The following is a 12,538-nucleotide window of genomic DNA, read 5'->3' on the forward strand; positions in this document are numbered from 1 at the left end:
CACTGTGTATCTGAAACTCCTAATCAATAGCAGAGCAGCTTTCAGATGGCTTAATGACATCATCTCAGAAGCTGCTGGATCAGCGACGCTAATGCAGCTGTATAATGGCCGTGCGGAGAGTTAATGCAGGTGCCTCTGTCCCAGAGTAATAGGGAGGCATTTCCCCTCTCTCTAGTGCTTTCCATCCAAGGATCTCAGACACTTTATAGACATTAATGACTGAAACCTCTGACTCTATTTGGGGCTGGTGTTATTATTCTCATTTTACAGAGGGCAAAAATGAGGCAGGGACTGGTTAGAACCAGGAGTAGAAACCAGTGTTCTAATCCCCAGGTTTCTGTTGTACCCATAACTTTGTGTATGGAGCTCTTAGCCCTGCCTTTGTGTCCATACACACTGTCCTTTAATCCCAGAGTAAAGAGCAGCTCGAGGTGAGGTTTAAAGAGATTGATTCAGAGGAGAGGGGGGAACCACAGGAAAGGGTAACCCTTCCAAACCCCAGAGAGGTGCATGGAAACAGGGTGTGGAGCAGACCAGGAATGGATGTACACAGTGGGAGCAGTGGAAACATAATAGATGTACCTGAGCTCATGGAGTCTGGATAGAACAAAATCAGTGGAGCAGGGAAGGAGTCAGAAAGTAGAGGCTACTTTGAACTGGATTCAGACCTGGATAGGAAGCTGGTGGAGTTGACCAAGGACATGGGTGTGATCCTGCTTCCTAATGACATACCAGTTGGGCTGAAGCATTTTAGACCTCTTAAAATCTAGCAAGTAAGGACGGAGGACGACCCTGAGATAAGGAATTTGCAATAGGCCAGTTGGGAATTGGGGAGACACTCTTAAGTATATTTGCAGTCTCAGAGTTGGGGTATCATCACATTCTGGCAATGTTCAGAAGGCAGCAATATGCAGTGTACAGGCACATATCCAACATTTATGATCTATTCCTTACTATAAAGCTTATATTCTGAAGTCTAGACCTCCGCACCCAACTGCTGGTCTTCAGCAAGGCGTACAAGGCTGCCAGAGAGCCCAGGATGGCAAGTGCTATCTGTCAGAGAAAGAAGTTGTCATTCTTTCCAGAATTCAGAGGAGAAGGCAATCCATTGGGGGGACAGAATCACATCTTCACCTGCTTAGGCTGAACACCCACTCTTCAGGCGGTCAGGCCACATGGTAGAACGGTCCCTGTTCTGGCCTTAAAATCTATACATCTGTAAACAGGGTGACTAGGTGGTTACAAATCCAACCTGCACTGACTCATTAGCATACATGAGTCCTGTGCACATGTGAGTCATCGTTCCATATGATGTTCTGGAGGCTAAAAGCTCCTCTTATACTGAAACTACTGCATTTTCAGGTCCCTGGCTTTCCCTCGTTGCTTATCATGGAGTCCAACCCAGATCCCCGCGGGACCTCATTTGGTGTCCTAACTGGGTGTCATGGCAGCCTCCTTTTTTATTTCTTGAAGGCTGAACACATGCAGCTCCCCAAGGCTTTCCACATCCATCATTCCCTTCATGCCCCAGAACAGCTTGGCTGTCTCCTCCAGGCACTTTCCAGCATCTGGGTGACCTGTGGCACAGAGTGCAGCGTGTGCGAATTATTATTACTCACATCTGTGTCTCGCTGAGACATTCCAGGACTGTATGTATATGACACTGCAAACGATACCTGGAAGGGAAAGAAAGTGAGCAAGGGAGGCAGCAGGAAGGCAGTGTAGGACTAGAGCTTGAATTGACAGCGCTGGCCGGGATTTCCAAATGTGACTATGATTTTGAGGGGGCCTCAATGGTGCAATTTTCAGAAATTGCTGCGCACCTGTCCTTGGAAAATCAGCTGTGTGTAAGGTTGCACACCCCAGAAGTCACTAGTCACTTTGGAAATCATGACCCGTATGGGCTTTAACAACAATGGTGAGCATCACGGATGGTCCAGACCCAGAAATCTCAATACGTTTGTCTAACCAGAGAATGAACTTGCCTGGCAAAGTCCTGGTGGAAACAGGCTGCCGCCATTGCTCACAAAGACCTTGTCTACAGTGGCAAAAACATTACCCATAATTCACCCTAGTGATAGCAGCGGAAGCATAGTGTAGGCAGGACACAGGGGCTTTTACCACCATGTTGGCAGCATCTGCTCAGAACAAGATAGACATCAGTGTGGTAAACATTTCAGAGTCCGCTTCTGCCCTGCCCCCTATATTGCATTGGCTACTGCTTGGGGAGCTGCCCGCTGGGGAATTATTTATTGTGTGTGTTTATGGTAGTGCCTAGAGCCTCCGACAGAGATCGGCGTACCAGGCACTGTGCAACCCCTAGGGAGAGACAGGCCCTGCCCCAGGGAGCTTACAGGGTAGCTGGACAAGACGGACCAAGGGTTGGAGGGGGAATAGAGGTAGAGAGAGAAGTGAGTCACCCAAGATCACTGGTAGAGCCAGAAATAGAAGGCAGGTCTCCTGACTCCCAGTCCAGTGCTCTACCCACTAGACCATGGTGCTGACAGTTGCCAGGGCAGATGCACGCAGCCTTTGAGAAAGCTGATGGGCACAGTGAAATGTGCATGCCCCAGAAGATGGAATCAGTTGGCTGGTTGCCAGGTGTTTGTTCCTCTGGCAGGGTTAGACCATATGTTCCCTCCTCCCCATCCCAGGTTGGTTACAGGGGTTCCAGACCCACTAATGTCACCAGCTGATGATTCGATGCTATGGTGATGGGTGCCCCATCTGCGGGATTTGTCACACAGCACTGGCAGGATCATACAGCACGTGATAATAGCTAAGCTGTCCCATGAACGAGGCATTTAGATGTCCGAGTGACCTAAACTGCACTGCTAATGAGTGTGGGCGTAAAGAGACAGGCCCAATTAAGGCAGGGCTGAGAACTTGGCCCTACGGGAGCAGCTGACCTCACAGGGCAGGCATCTTTCTCTGGCTCAAAGAAATGAGCAACCTCTTCCAAAAAGGATGCCAGTGCTGCCTCAGAGACTGGCACGTGGGAAGCCCATGAGTGGCCGGTGACCCATTCATGCACTGCCCCAAACCTGTCCGACCAGGTCCAGGTACACGCAGGAGATCCCCCAGTCTGAACAGCTTCAGTGCAGGTCTCCCATGCCGGCCGCAGAGCCACCATCGGTCTTAGCCTCTTAATGCACAACTGCACACAGCCCTAGCCGCCAGCCTCCCACGTGGCACAGAGGGTGAGTTTGTTACATTTCCTACCTGGCTGGCGAAGTGTGGGCTCGGGGAGAGGAGGCACAATTGAACTCAGTCTCAACCCGGACAACATCCGAGCTCATTCGCGGCTCTAATTATCACCTGCTGAAACAACAGCTGCCAAGTGCTGGGGAACTCAAAGGAAAGTCAACCAGGTCTTGTTGTTTCAGCTGCTTCATTTCACATTATTTCTCTCCCTCTCTCCCCCTCTCCAGCTCCTGCCAAGGGAATCCTGGGGTGCCACAAACTTGCCTGCGTTGTTGCAATGCTATCTTGCTTCGCATACTTCACTGTCAACAGGAAAGCAGACTGGTCTCCTGGGCTACTGGTTGGCAAGTCAACGCTGCACAAACCAGCGTAAGAGGGAAAAAACAGAGAGGGGTTATCTGGGGGACAGAGCAAATAATTGGAGAGACAAACAATGAATTTTAATGAAACCTCTGTAGGAAATGAGTGGAGGGAGTTGAGTTAATTGTGTAGAGCAGGATGGGGAGATTAGAATTCTTTTTGCAAGAAGATGGCGAGTCTCAGCACGAGGGGAAACGTATAGATCATGATCTCCTTGGGGAGGGTGATAAAGGAGGTGCTAGCTGTAAGTGGCAAGGAATACGCTAGAGAGGGGATGGCTGGTTATAAACACCATCTCCTCTGGGCAAACCAGGCTGTCTGGGAACCCGGGCTTTGGTCTCGCCGATGGGGCGGTCGGCGGGCGTTGCTGCAGAGCTGTCTGTATAGGCGATGAGGTTACACATACAAATAGCTCAGCTGTGTTCTGCCAGCACTCCTGGGCACTACATTAACGCCAGGGTTGCTAGCCCTGTGTGGGTTCAAAATGCAGGTAGCTGGTCTGGTAGCTTGTGGGCACCAGGCACGGGGCTGTGCAAAATCCCCAGGTTAGGTAGAAGCAAAGTGCACTGAGACTGCCACAGAGCATGCTGGGGCTGTGTCCTGGGAGCCTACTGGCTGGTGGATCTCACTCACTGCTTGGCTGGGGGCACTAATCACACTGCATGGGAGCAGACCAAGGCCTGGACACACATTCCACAAAGATGCTTTTATTGGTCACTTCCTAGTAAGTGGGTCATATATGGTAGGGCAGGTCCTCGCCCCTTACCTCGGGGCTCTCTGGCTCCACCTAGCTGTGTGTCTCTCTCTCTGCCCACTAGCTGTGAACTCCCCCCTAGGGGGTGGAGCTACAAGTCCCAGCATTCTAATTAAAGGGCCAGTCCTTATATTTTAACCCGCAGGATCCTGACACACTGCAGGGTTCAATCTCTTCCTGATGCCAGAGAAGAAAGGTTATTGAACGACCTACCCCGATCAGTCTCTCAATTCTGTGTGCTCCGGGGCTTGCCCTCCTACAGAGCCAGCCACACTGCACCTAATTTTCCTGGAGAAACTCCTGTAACATCCCTTCTTCGTGACAAACGTGGGGGAAAAAAAAATCGATGGCAGTCAAAGAGGCTTAGCCGGTGACTGCCCCAGTGGCCTGCCCATGCCCTTTACCTTAGGAGCAGCCCTGCTGCCAACGTGACAGATGCTGGTTGATTGGATAGGTTCCCTTGCCTGCCCGAGAGCCCATCAACTAGAAAGAATCTTCTTAGCCTCTGAGACCTCAGGGAAGCTGAAAGAAACATCCAGAGAGGAGGGTTAGCTGCATACACAGATGCACCATTTCTGGTAGCCAGGGCATTCAACCAAGATGCAATCTCAGAGAAGGGCTGCAAACGTAATGAGCACTGAGCTACCTATTTGCAGAGACACCATAAATGCCAGCTACCTGCACACCCCACATATGAAGAACCAGGGATGAGAACACACATCTGCTCCAAGACAACTTACACACCCTGAAACCAGCCCTATCACATCCCGCCCATCAGCCTGTTCACTAGTAATAAGACTACTATTACCTAGCTCTCAGCTAGGGCTTTTCATCAGTCGATGTCAAAGTGCTTTACAAAGGAGGTGAGTGTCTTTATCCCCATTTTACAGATGGGGAAATTGAGGCACGGAGAAGTGAAGAGACTTCCCCAAGGTCACCCAGGAGGCCAGCACCAGAGCCAGGAATAGAACGCATGTCTCCTGAGTCCCAGTAGCAGCAGAATTCCAGTCTAGCCCTCAGACTGAAATGAGAATGGCACAATGTCCTGCTTTTTGATAGCAATAAATTCTCTCTCCCTCCGACATGGAATTAGTTTTCCTGATTTGTGGCTTTCAGGCTCATTCTTCAGGCACTTTGCATGCCTGCATAGCCCCTAGAGCAATCCCATAGGAGTCAATGTAGACTCGCTGGAGTAAAATTCTAAACATGCTTAAGAGTTTGCAGGACTGAATTTGCTTTGGTTCTTTCTGCAGAACTTCATAAGGACAAATCCAAACCAAAATAAATCTAGTGAGGAAGCTGGTAACCAACCTAGGTTCCTTACCAGGTATAAGAGGTGGACAATATTTAACATTGTTTTTTAAAATGAAATGTGTCTGTTTTCATGTTCACAAACTTCAGCACAAAAGGTCACATTTGGTGTGAGAATTTCTGCATTTGCAAAACCAAACCAAACAAACCCCACCATTTTGACAAGTGGAACCCAAAATGCATTGCATTTGCTTGAGCAAAGAGTAGGATCCCCCACCCCTACCACTAGCTGGCCTTAATGTTACTTTGCACTCACTTAGCCCCTTACAAATGTTGTTATAACTATGCCAGATAGCCTCACTAGAAGGCAGGTATACATAGCATCATCCCCCATTTACAGATGGGCAGTCTGTGCTTCAGAGCAAGAGTTTCAGACTCCTCCAGGCACAAAAACAGAATAAAAAATGCACACACATTTGTGTGCCTGAATTGTGTGCACATTTACCAAAATCTGCAAGAGCAAATATGCTAATTGTGCATGCAAGTGACTCGAAAGACTGGAACTGATAAGTATGCCCCCATTTTTGCACAACGATGGGTCTGAAAATCCAGACCCGAGGGACTTGCCCAAGTTCTCACAAGTCAGTCTGCAGTGTGGGTGTAACTGTGTCAGTTCCATGACAGTAGAGAGACAAGTTGGGTGAGGTAATACCTTTTATTGGACCAACCAAGTCAGTATCAGAACCAGGATTACAAACTAGGTCTTTTGACTCTCAGTCCCATGGGCGGCGGGTGAACGTGCCACTGGGGGAGGCTAGCCCCCGACACCTCCCCCTCTGCCCGAGGCCCCCACCCCTCCCGTTCTGCCCCCCCTTGCCCAGAGCACAGCCCCCCACACAACCGCTGGCCCCCCTGCACGCCCCCAGCCCCAGAGTGCCGGGCAGGCGGGTAGCGCAGCTGGAGCGGCCTGAGCCCCAGCACACCCAGCCCTGGGCCTTGCGCACATTGGCCCCAGCCTGCCTGCCCCAGCCTCTCGGCCACAGAATAGCGGGAAGGGAACTGGAAGTAGACAGGAGTGGGCTTTGTGACGGAGCATGGGCAGGGCTACGCCAGGCTGTTTGGGGAGGCACCGCCTTCCCCTGCCTTTGCTATCCTCCACCCATGCTCAGTCCTCTGTCTGAGGCACTAAACTACAGTGTCTCCAGGAAAATCACTTTACAAAAGTTTCCTGTTTGCAAAATAGCGATTGGAAAAAATGATCAAATTGAGAAGATAAATCCTAAACACACCACGCTGGACCTAATGTTTGAGAATCAGGTGTGATCAGAGCAGGCAGTACAAGGATTGCATAAGCAACCTGTGTATTGGTTCAAATGGCCAGCTAGCTATTGGTATATGGTAATTGTGCATGCAAATTAGGCACCCAATTGGACACACATTTTTGTGAGAATAAATTGCATTTTAAAGGTTTTCAATTTGAATAGAGAAAAGTTTCACTAATTACGCAGGGATGGCCTTTTTCACTGAGCAGCATCAGTTTTACAGCCAAAGTCCTAGCCAGCAGGAGACGATCTTCCAGACTATGGAGGCCAGTTTCAAATTCCAGGGGCACAAAGTGGGTCTAAAAAGTCTTTCCTACGTCTATTTCAAGCAGATAAAGGTCTTAAGATTCATGACTCTGTTTTAAAAACACTAAAGGCTAACGGGCTGGAACACACTGCTGCCTCTCAATCACTCATTACACAAAGAAATAGGATCTGACAGGGAATAATCCACACAACAACCAACGTGACATGTCATCTGTGCATGAGAATGAAATGTAAGGTCACCGGGTCAAGGCACAAAAGCGAGGGCCAATAGCCTGTGTGCTTGGGCCAGACACAAGCCTATGGGGATGCCAGAGCAAAAGAGCTTGAACAGGGGAACGGGTACGATGGATCAGCTGCACAAGACTTGGCCATGTGGTGGAAGCAGCCCAGAATTAACTTGCCATCAGCATGGTCAGTGAAAACAGGGAACATTTCATCACATGGCTAACGACTATTTGCATCGACCTAACTATGTTGACTTAAGCGCTATGCCTCTTGTGGAGGTGGAGTTATTAAGTTGGTGTAGCAGACGAGTTAGATAGGGATCAATATTTTAGTGTAGATGCTTACAGCAGAGATCCCCAAACGGTGGGGCGTGCCCCCCTAGGAACATTTGGGGGGGATATGGTAGGGCCTGGGCCAGCCCCCACATGGGGCGGGGAGGGAGCACCACCCAGCCTTGCCCCCAGCTCTGCTCTGGCCACAGCTCTGCTCCAGGCCGAGCCCCCGGCCATGGCTCCATTCCAGGCCCCTGCCTCAGCCCACTTAGCCCTGTCTGCCCCCTGCCCCCGGCTCGGGGGAGGGGGGCGGCATGGACAAGGGTAAGGGTGGGCGCAACCATGAAAAGTGTAGGGACCACTGGCTTACAGAGTTAGGTCAACCTAACTCTGTAGTATAGAAAACAGCTCCGTGAACAGTTTCAGAGTAGCAGCCGTGTTAGTCTGTATTCACAAAAAGAAAAGGAGTACTTGTGGCACCTTAGAGACTAACCAATTTATTTGAGCATAAGCTTTCGTGAGCTACAGCTCACTTCATCGGATGCATCCGATGAAGTGAGCTGTAGCTCACGAAAGCTTATGCTCAAATAAATTGGTTAGTCTCTAAGGTGCCACAAGTACTCCTTTTCTTTTAGCTCAGTGAACTTAAACCTGTGCTTGAGGGCTTTGCTGAATCACGGCAATAGAGAGTCTCTCTCCTCTCCGCATCCAGGAGGCCTTTGTACTATCCTCATGCCAAATCTGTGATTAACTGCCCCCACTTCCCCCAGCTCCATACCAGCATTACCACTGTGTCCCTTCCGTGATCTGTTCACTAATAATCATAGTTACCTCTATGCAGCTACCACGGTGCAAGGTTAGTTGCCTAGACAGCATCAGGAATGGGAGGTGTGGTCACCAAAGCCTTGGGGCTAATATTGGCGTTATGGGTGACTAAATATCCCTGAGCATGAGCTTTCGTGAGCTACAGGTGCCACAAGTACTCCTTTTCTAAATATCCCTGAGTTTGGGAAGGCTGGGTCCTGTGGTTAGCCAGTAAAACACAGATCACACACCGAACACTGGCTGTTACATTCTGTTCCCTGGCTCTACCAACGCACTTTGTACCCTGCAGGTTACAATAAGGACACAGGACAACGTCTCTTTTCATCACAGGAGCCGGGCAGCAAGTAGCACCAAAGGCCAATGGGTAGATGATCACCTGAACTGAGCATTCAATTGCTGAGCACCCAGCGGGGGGTTTCCACCATCGTCTTTTACATGCAAAGGGTTTTTTTTTAAATGATGCTTTGCAAACACTGACAAATTCAGCCTTGTGGGGAAATGACCTTGGCCTCCCCATCTCTGTTTGCTCATCTGAGAAATGGGAAAAAGACCAACATGGTCATCAGTGACTTTCAGGTGCCCATCTTGAGACAATTAGGTGTTAAGCAGCAACAGCTCCTCTCATCTTGAGTGAAAAGACAGGGTTCTAGGCGTCTCGAGTTGGGTGCCCAAAGCTGGAGATACCCAGAATTAGAGGCTGCTTTTGAGCATTTTGGCCTAAGTGACTTGCCCAAAGCCACAGGGAATCGGGGCAATGCCAGGATTAGATCTGCTGACTCAGTCCCGTGCACGAACCACTACACCACACCACCTGTCTGAACTACAGAGGCCTTTAGATGGCCAGCTAACAGACCGCCATGATTGGCTGCACACTCTCTGGTGCTTTATAATGCAAAACGACACCTGTTCAGTCTTTTTCCTGCAGATTTGCTGGATCCCTGCTCATTAAGAGCAGGCCCGTGGAGCGTAAATGTCAAAGCAAACCAGGCAGTCTGAGCTAGGCCCATTGCCTTACAAGGATTCATTAGTCCTGCCTGAGCGCTTGGCAGAACAGGTACTCAGCTAATGAGCTCCAGCACCGCTCCTCGCTGTGGTTGGGAGTAGCTGTGGATCCTTCCCAGCTAAACAGAAATATTAGGAGTCACAGAGAAATGTTCAAAGCTGAGAAGCAAAAGAAAATCAAGACAGGGAAACCAACGCTCTCGCCAATAGAGAATCTCACCCGGGCTATTCAGCTGCAGCTGGGGATTTGCTACAGGGACCGGCCACAGCCAGTTCCCCTTGTCATTGGAGAACTGCAGGAACATCTCGTAAAAGACGGGCTCAGGGACTCGTCTCAGCAGGTTGGACACCTGTACAGTGCACTGTAAAATAAAACCATGACAATGCTATAACAAAGATGCTGTGTAATTAGCCTTCCTTTGCCCAGATGCAGCTTTATCTGCACCGCAGAGACTTGTTCCGTTTTTAAGCAGAAAAAGACCCTGCGATTTCCACTAACATTTACTGCCTGGGATTTGGGGGCTATTTAGCCCCCTAGATTACGCTCTGGTCTCGATTGAAAGTCTGGCCCTCAGAGCAAAATTCTCCTCTCCTATGCAGTTCGGCTTGACGAGACTCATTCCCAGCCTGGGGATTCCTGGGACACAGGGAATGTCAAAGCTAGACAGATAAGCCACTCGCCCAAGGACCCAGAGGAAATCTGTGTCAGGGCAGAGACTAGATTCCCAGATCCCCAGTGCTGGCATACAGACACAGACGTATTAAACAGCAGTATCTGACTGCAAAGACCATGAAAAGATTGAGCATTATTTCAAAATTCGTTAACCCCAGGGGGTAGAAGAGTCTTGGGCGCAAGGGAGGAAAATAAATCACTAGCTCTGGATCTGGGAACCCAGTGACTTATCATGGAGTTTCATTGCAACGCCTCCATGCAATTACTGCTGCAAACAACCAGCCTAGCCCCCCATTTAGTGCTAGTTCAGAACACGGGAGGCAGGGCGGGGATGGCAGGAAGACGCAAATGTAACTTACAGACTGTTCGTAGGATGTCCCAAAGGAGTAGGCAGCATCGAGTGCACTCTGACGGTCTGCACAGAGCTAGCAGAGGGACAAGGAAAGGCACTGAGACCAGGCGGTGGTGACGTGCACCAGAGATTCCCAGCCCTGCTTCCTGGGACACCTCTGCGCTCCTGGGGCCGTTGCTATGAGACCACCGGCTGTGTGTAGGCTCAGTGCTGTCACCAGCTGAGGAGACAGCCTCCGACTACACCCTGAGCCAGATCCTGCATGCCATAGGGTGATCAGTGGTGGGGGTGGAGCCTCCCAGAAGCAGAAAGAGGGGAAGGTGGGTATGTGACACACGTTTCAGTTGGGGGTTCACTTTCTCCCCTCGCTCTGGCCTCTATTATCCGCTTGGTGCGGACACCCAACATGGTCCCATGAACGTTAAGAGGTGGTATGTAGAGTGATCAACCAGCCGTATCAGTTAGAGCTGCAGCCTTCCCCACATCTTCCGGCCAATGCAGGATTGTTCCCTGCTGTCAATTTTCTACTGCTTTATCCCATCGTAGTTTTAAAGGTCCCAGGCAACGGCACTTCCACCACTTCCCTTGTGAGACTGCCACAAGGACTGCTCTCAGATAGTCAGCTCCCACTTTCAGCCCGTTACCCCTTAGATAGCTATCTTACAGAACTCCTATTCCTGTAGTACCCAGGCATCTCACAATCCTTTCACTGAATTTATCCCCACAACTCCTCCTTGGGAGGCAGGGTGGGGCTGCAATTCCCCATTTCACAGGTGGGGAACTGAGACAGAGAGAAGATCGCACCGGCAGTCTATGACAGAGAGACCTGGACCCAGGTCTCCCAAGTCCTAGGTTAATGCCCCACCTACCCGACTATCCTTCCTCTCTAGTGCAACTTCAATTCTCTTCTAGTTAAACTCCACTGTCCCAGCCGAACTAACCCCCCTTTAGTGTGACACCCTTCACACGTTTGCACTTACATGTCCCTTCGCCAGGCTGGACGTACTTTGTACTTGTGATCTGCACTCAGCAGTTAGACTTTCCAGCTCCTGGATTATTTTTGTTGCTTCTCCAATTTATCATCAGTAACTGGTAATTATCTCCACAGGGCTGTATGAAGACAGCCCGTTCCCCCTCCGGTCTGTGGTGTGCAGCCCCTGCCCGTGGAGCCCCCTAAACCTCTGCTGGCCCTTGCCCCTATCACATTGGGAATTCCTGTCTAATTTACTGCCCACTGTCACCCCTGCTTTCTGGGTTTGTCCCTCCCATTAAATATCTGTACCATGCTCCTAACCTCTCCAGGCCCCTTTTTACATCTCTGTCCTGATTGTAGCTCCTCCTAATTTAATTTGACCTGCAGTTTTCGTCACTGTGCTGGTAACTCCCCCTTCCAGGTCTTTAATGAAGCTGTTGAATAAGACGACCTCTAACACTAGCCCTTGGGATAACCCTGGAACACCTCCCCACAACTTGATATGCTGATTTTTATCATCCCCTTTTGTTTATGATTCTTCAGCCACCTTGCTCTCACTGTGTCCATGCTCATGCCACAGCCAATTTGAATGAAGGTGGCGAGCAAGATATCATGTCGGAATTATTACATGGTTGCGGAGACCCAGTGGTTCAAAAGGGGGCCACAGTTCCGATAACGCTGGTGGATCAGACTAAATTTCAGCCCCTAGTTCTAGCAACTGAATCCCAGCACTGGTTACACGTCACAGCAAGGAGAAAACAAAATTAACTCACCTGCAAAGTGCCACCTGTCACGTCCTCCCAGCCTAAGAAGTTTCCTTGGGCATCGTACTTTACAAGCTTAAAATTGATCTGGTCAGGGTGGGGAAGGCAAAGTACAATCATCAAGTACAAAACTTTGCAGAAGAGCTTGGCAAGTCTAAGGTTTTTCCATGCCCAAGTGCAAGCAGATTTCATTTAGAGCACCCTTTGTTTTAGCTAAGGGAAGGGTTAACAAGGAGCCTGTTCTGAGCTCCCAGTTCAGCTTGTTCAGTAAGATAAGTTTAGAGGAGCAGAGTC

At 49.9% G+C, this 12,538-nt stretch overlaps 1 protein-coding gene across 1 annotated transcript in view; it reads right to left on the reverse strand.

Annotated features, from left to right (window-relative positions):
* LOC102944513 (meckelin) overlaps positions 1 to 12,538 on the reverse strand; it is a 57,772-nt gene that overhangs the window by 15,093 nt on the left and 30,141 nt on the right. The window contains exons 9-15 of the mRNA XM_037878198.2: positions 12,254 to 12,331; positions 10,515 to 10,580; positions 9,703 to 9,844; positions 4,723 to 4,840; positions 3,469 to 3,559; positions 1,620 to 1,676; positions 955 to 1,053 (exon numbers count right to left, since the gene is read on the reverse strand). Coding sequence (XP_037734126.2) covers positions 955 to 1,053; positions 1,620 to 1,676; positions 3,469 to 3,559; positions 4,723 to 4,840; positions 9,703 to 9,844; positions 10,515 to 10,580; positions 12,254 to 12,331 — 651 coding nt within the window. The remainder of the gene's footprint in view (positions 1 to 954; positions 1,054 to 1,619; positions 1,677 to 3,468; positions 3,560 to 4,722; positions 4,841 to 9,702; positions 9,845 to 10,514; positions 10,581 to 12,253; positions 12,332 to 12,538) is intronic.

The sequence above is a fragment of the Chelonia mydas genome, chromosome 12 (assembly GCF_015237465.2).
Source record: "Chelonia mydas isolate rCheMyd1 chromosome 12, rCheMyd1.pri.v2, whole genome shotgun sequence".
In the NCBI taxonomy this organism is placed as follows: Eukaryota; Metazoa; Chordata; order Testudines; family Cheloniidae; genus Chelonia; species Chelonia mydas.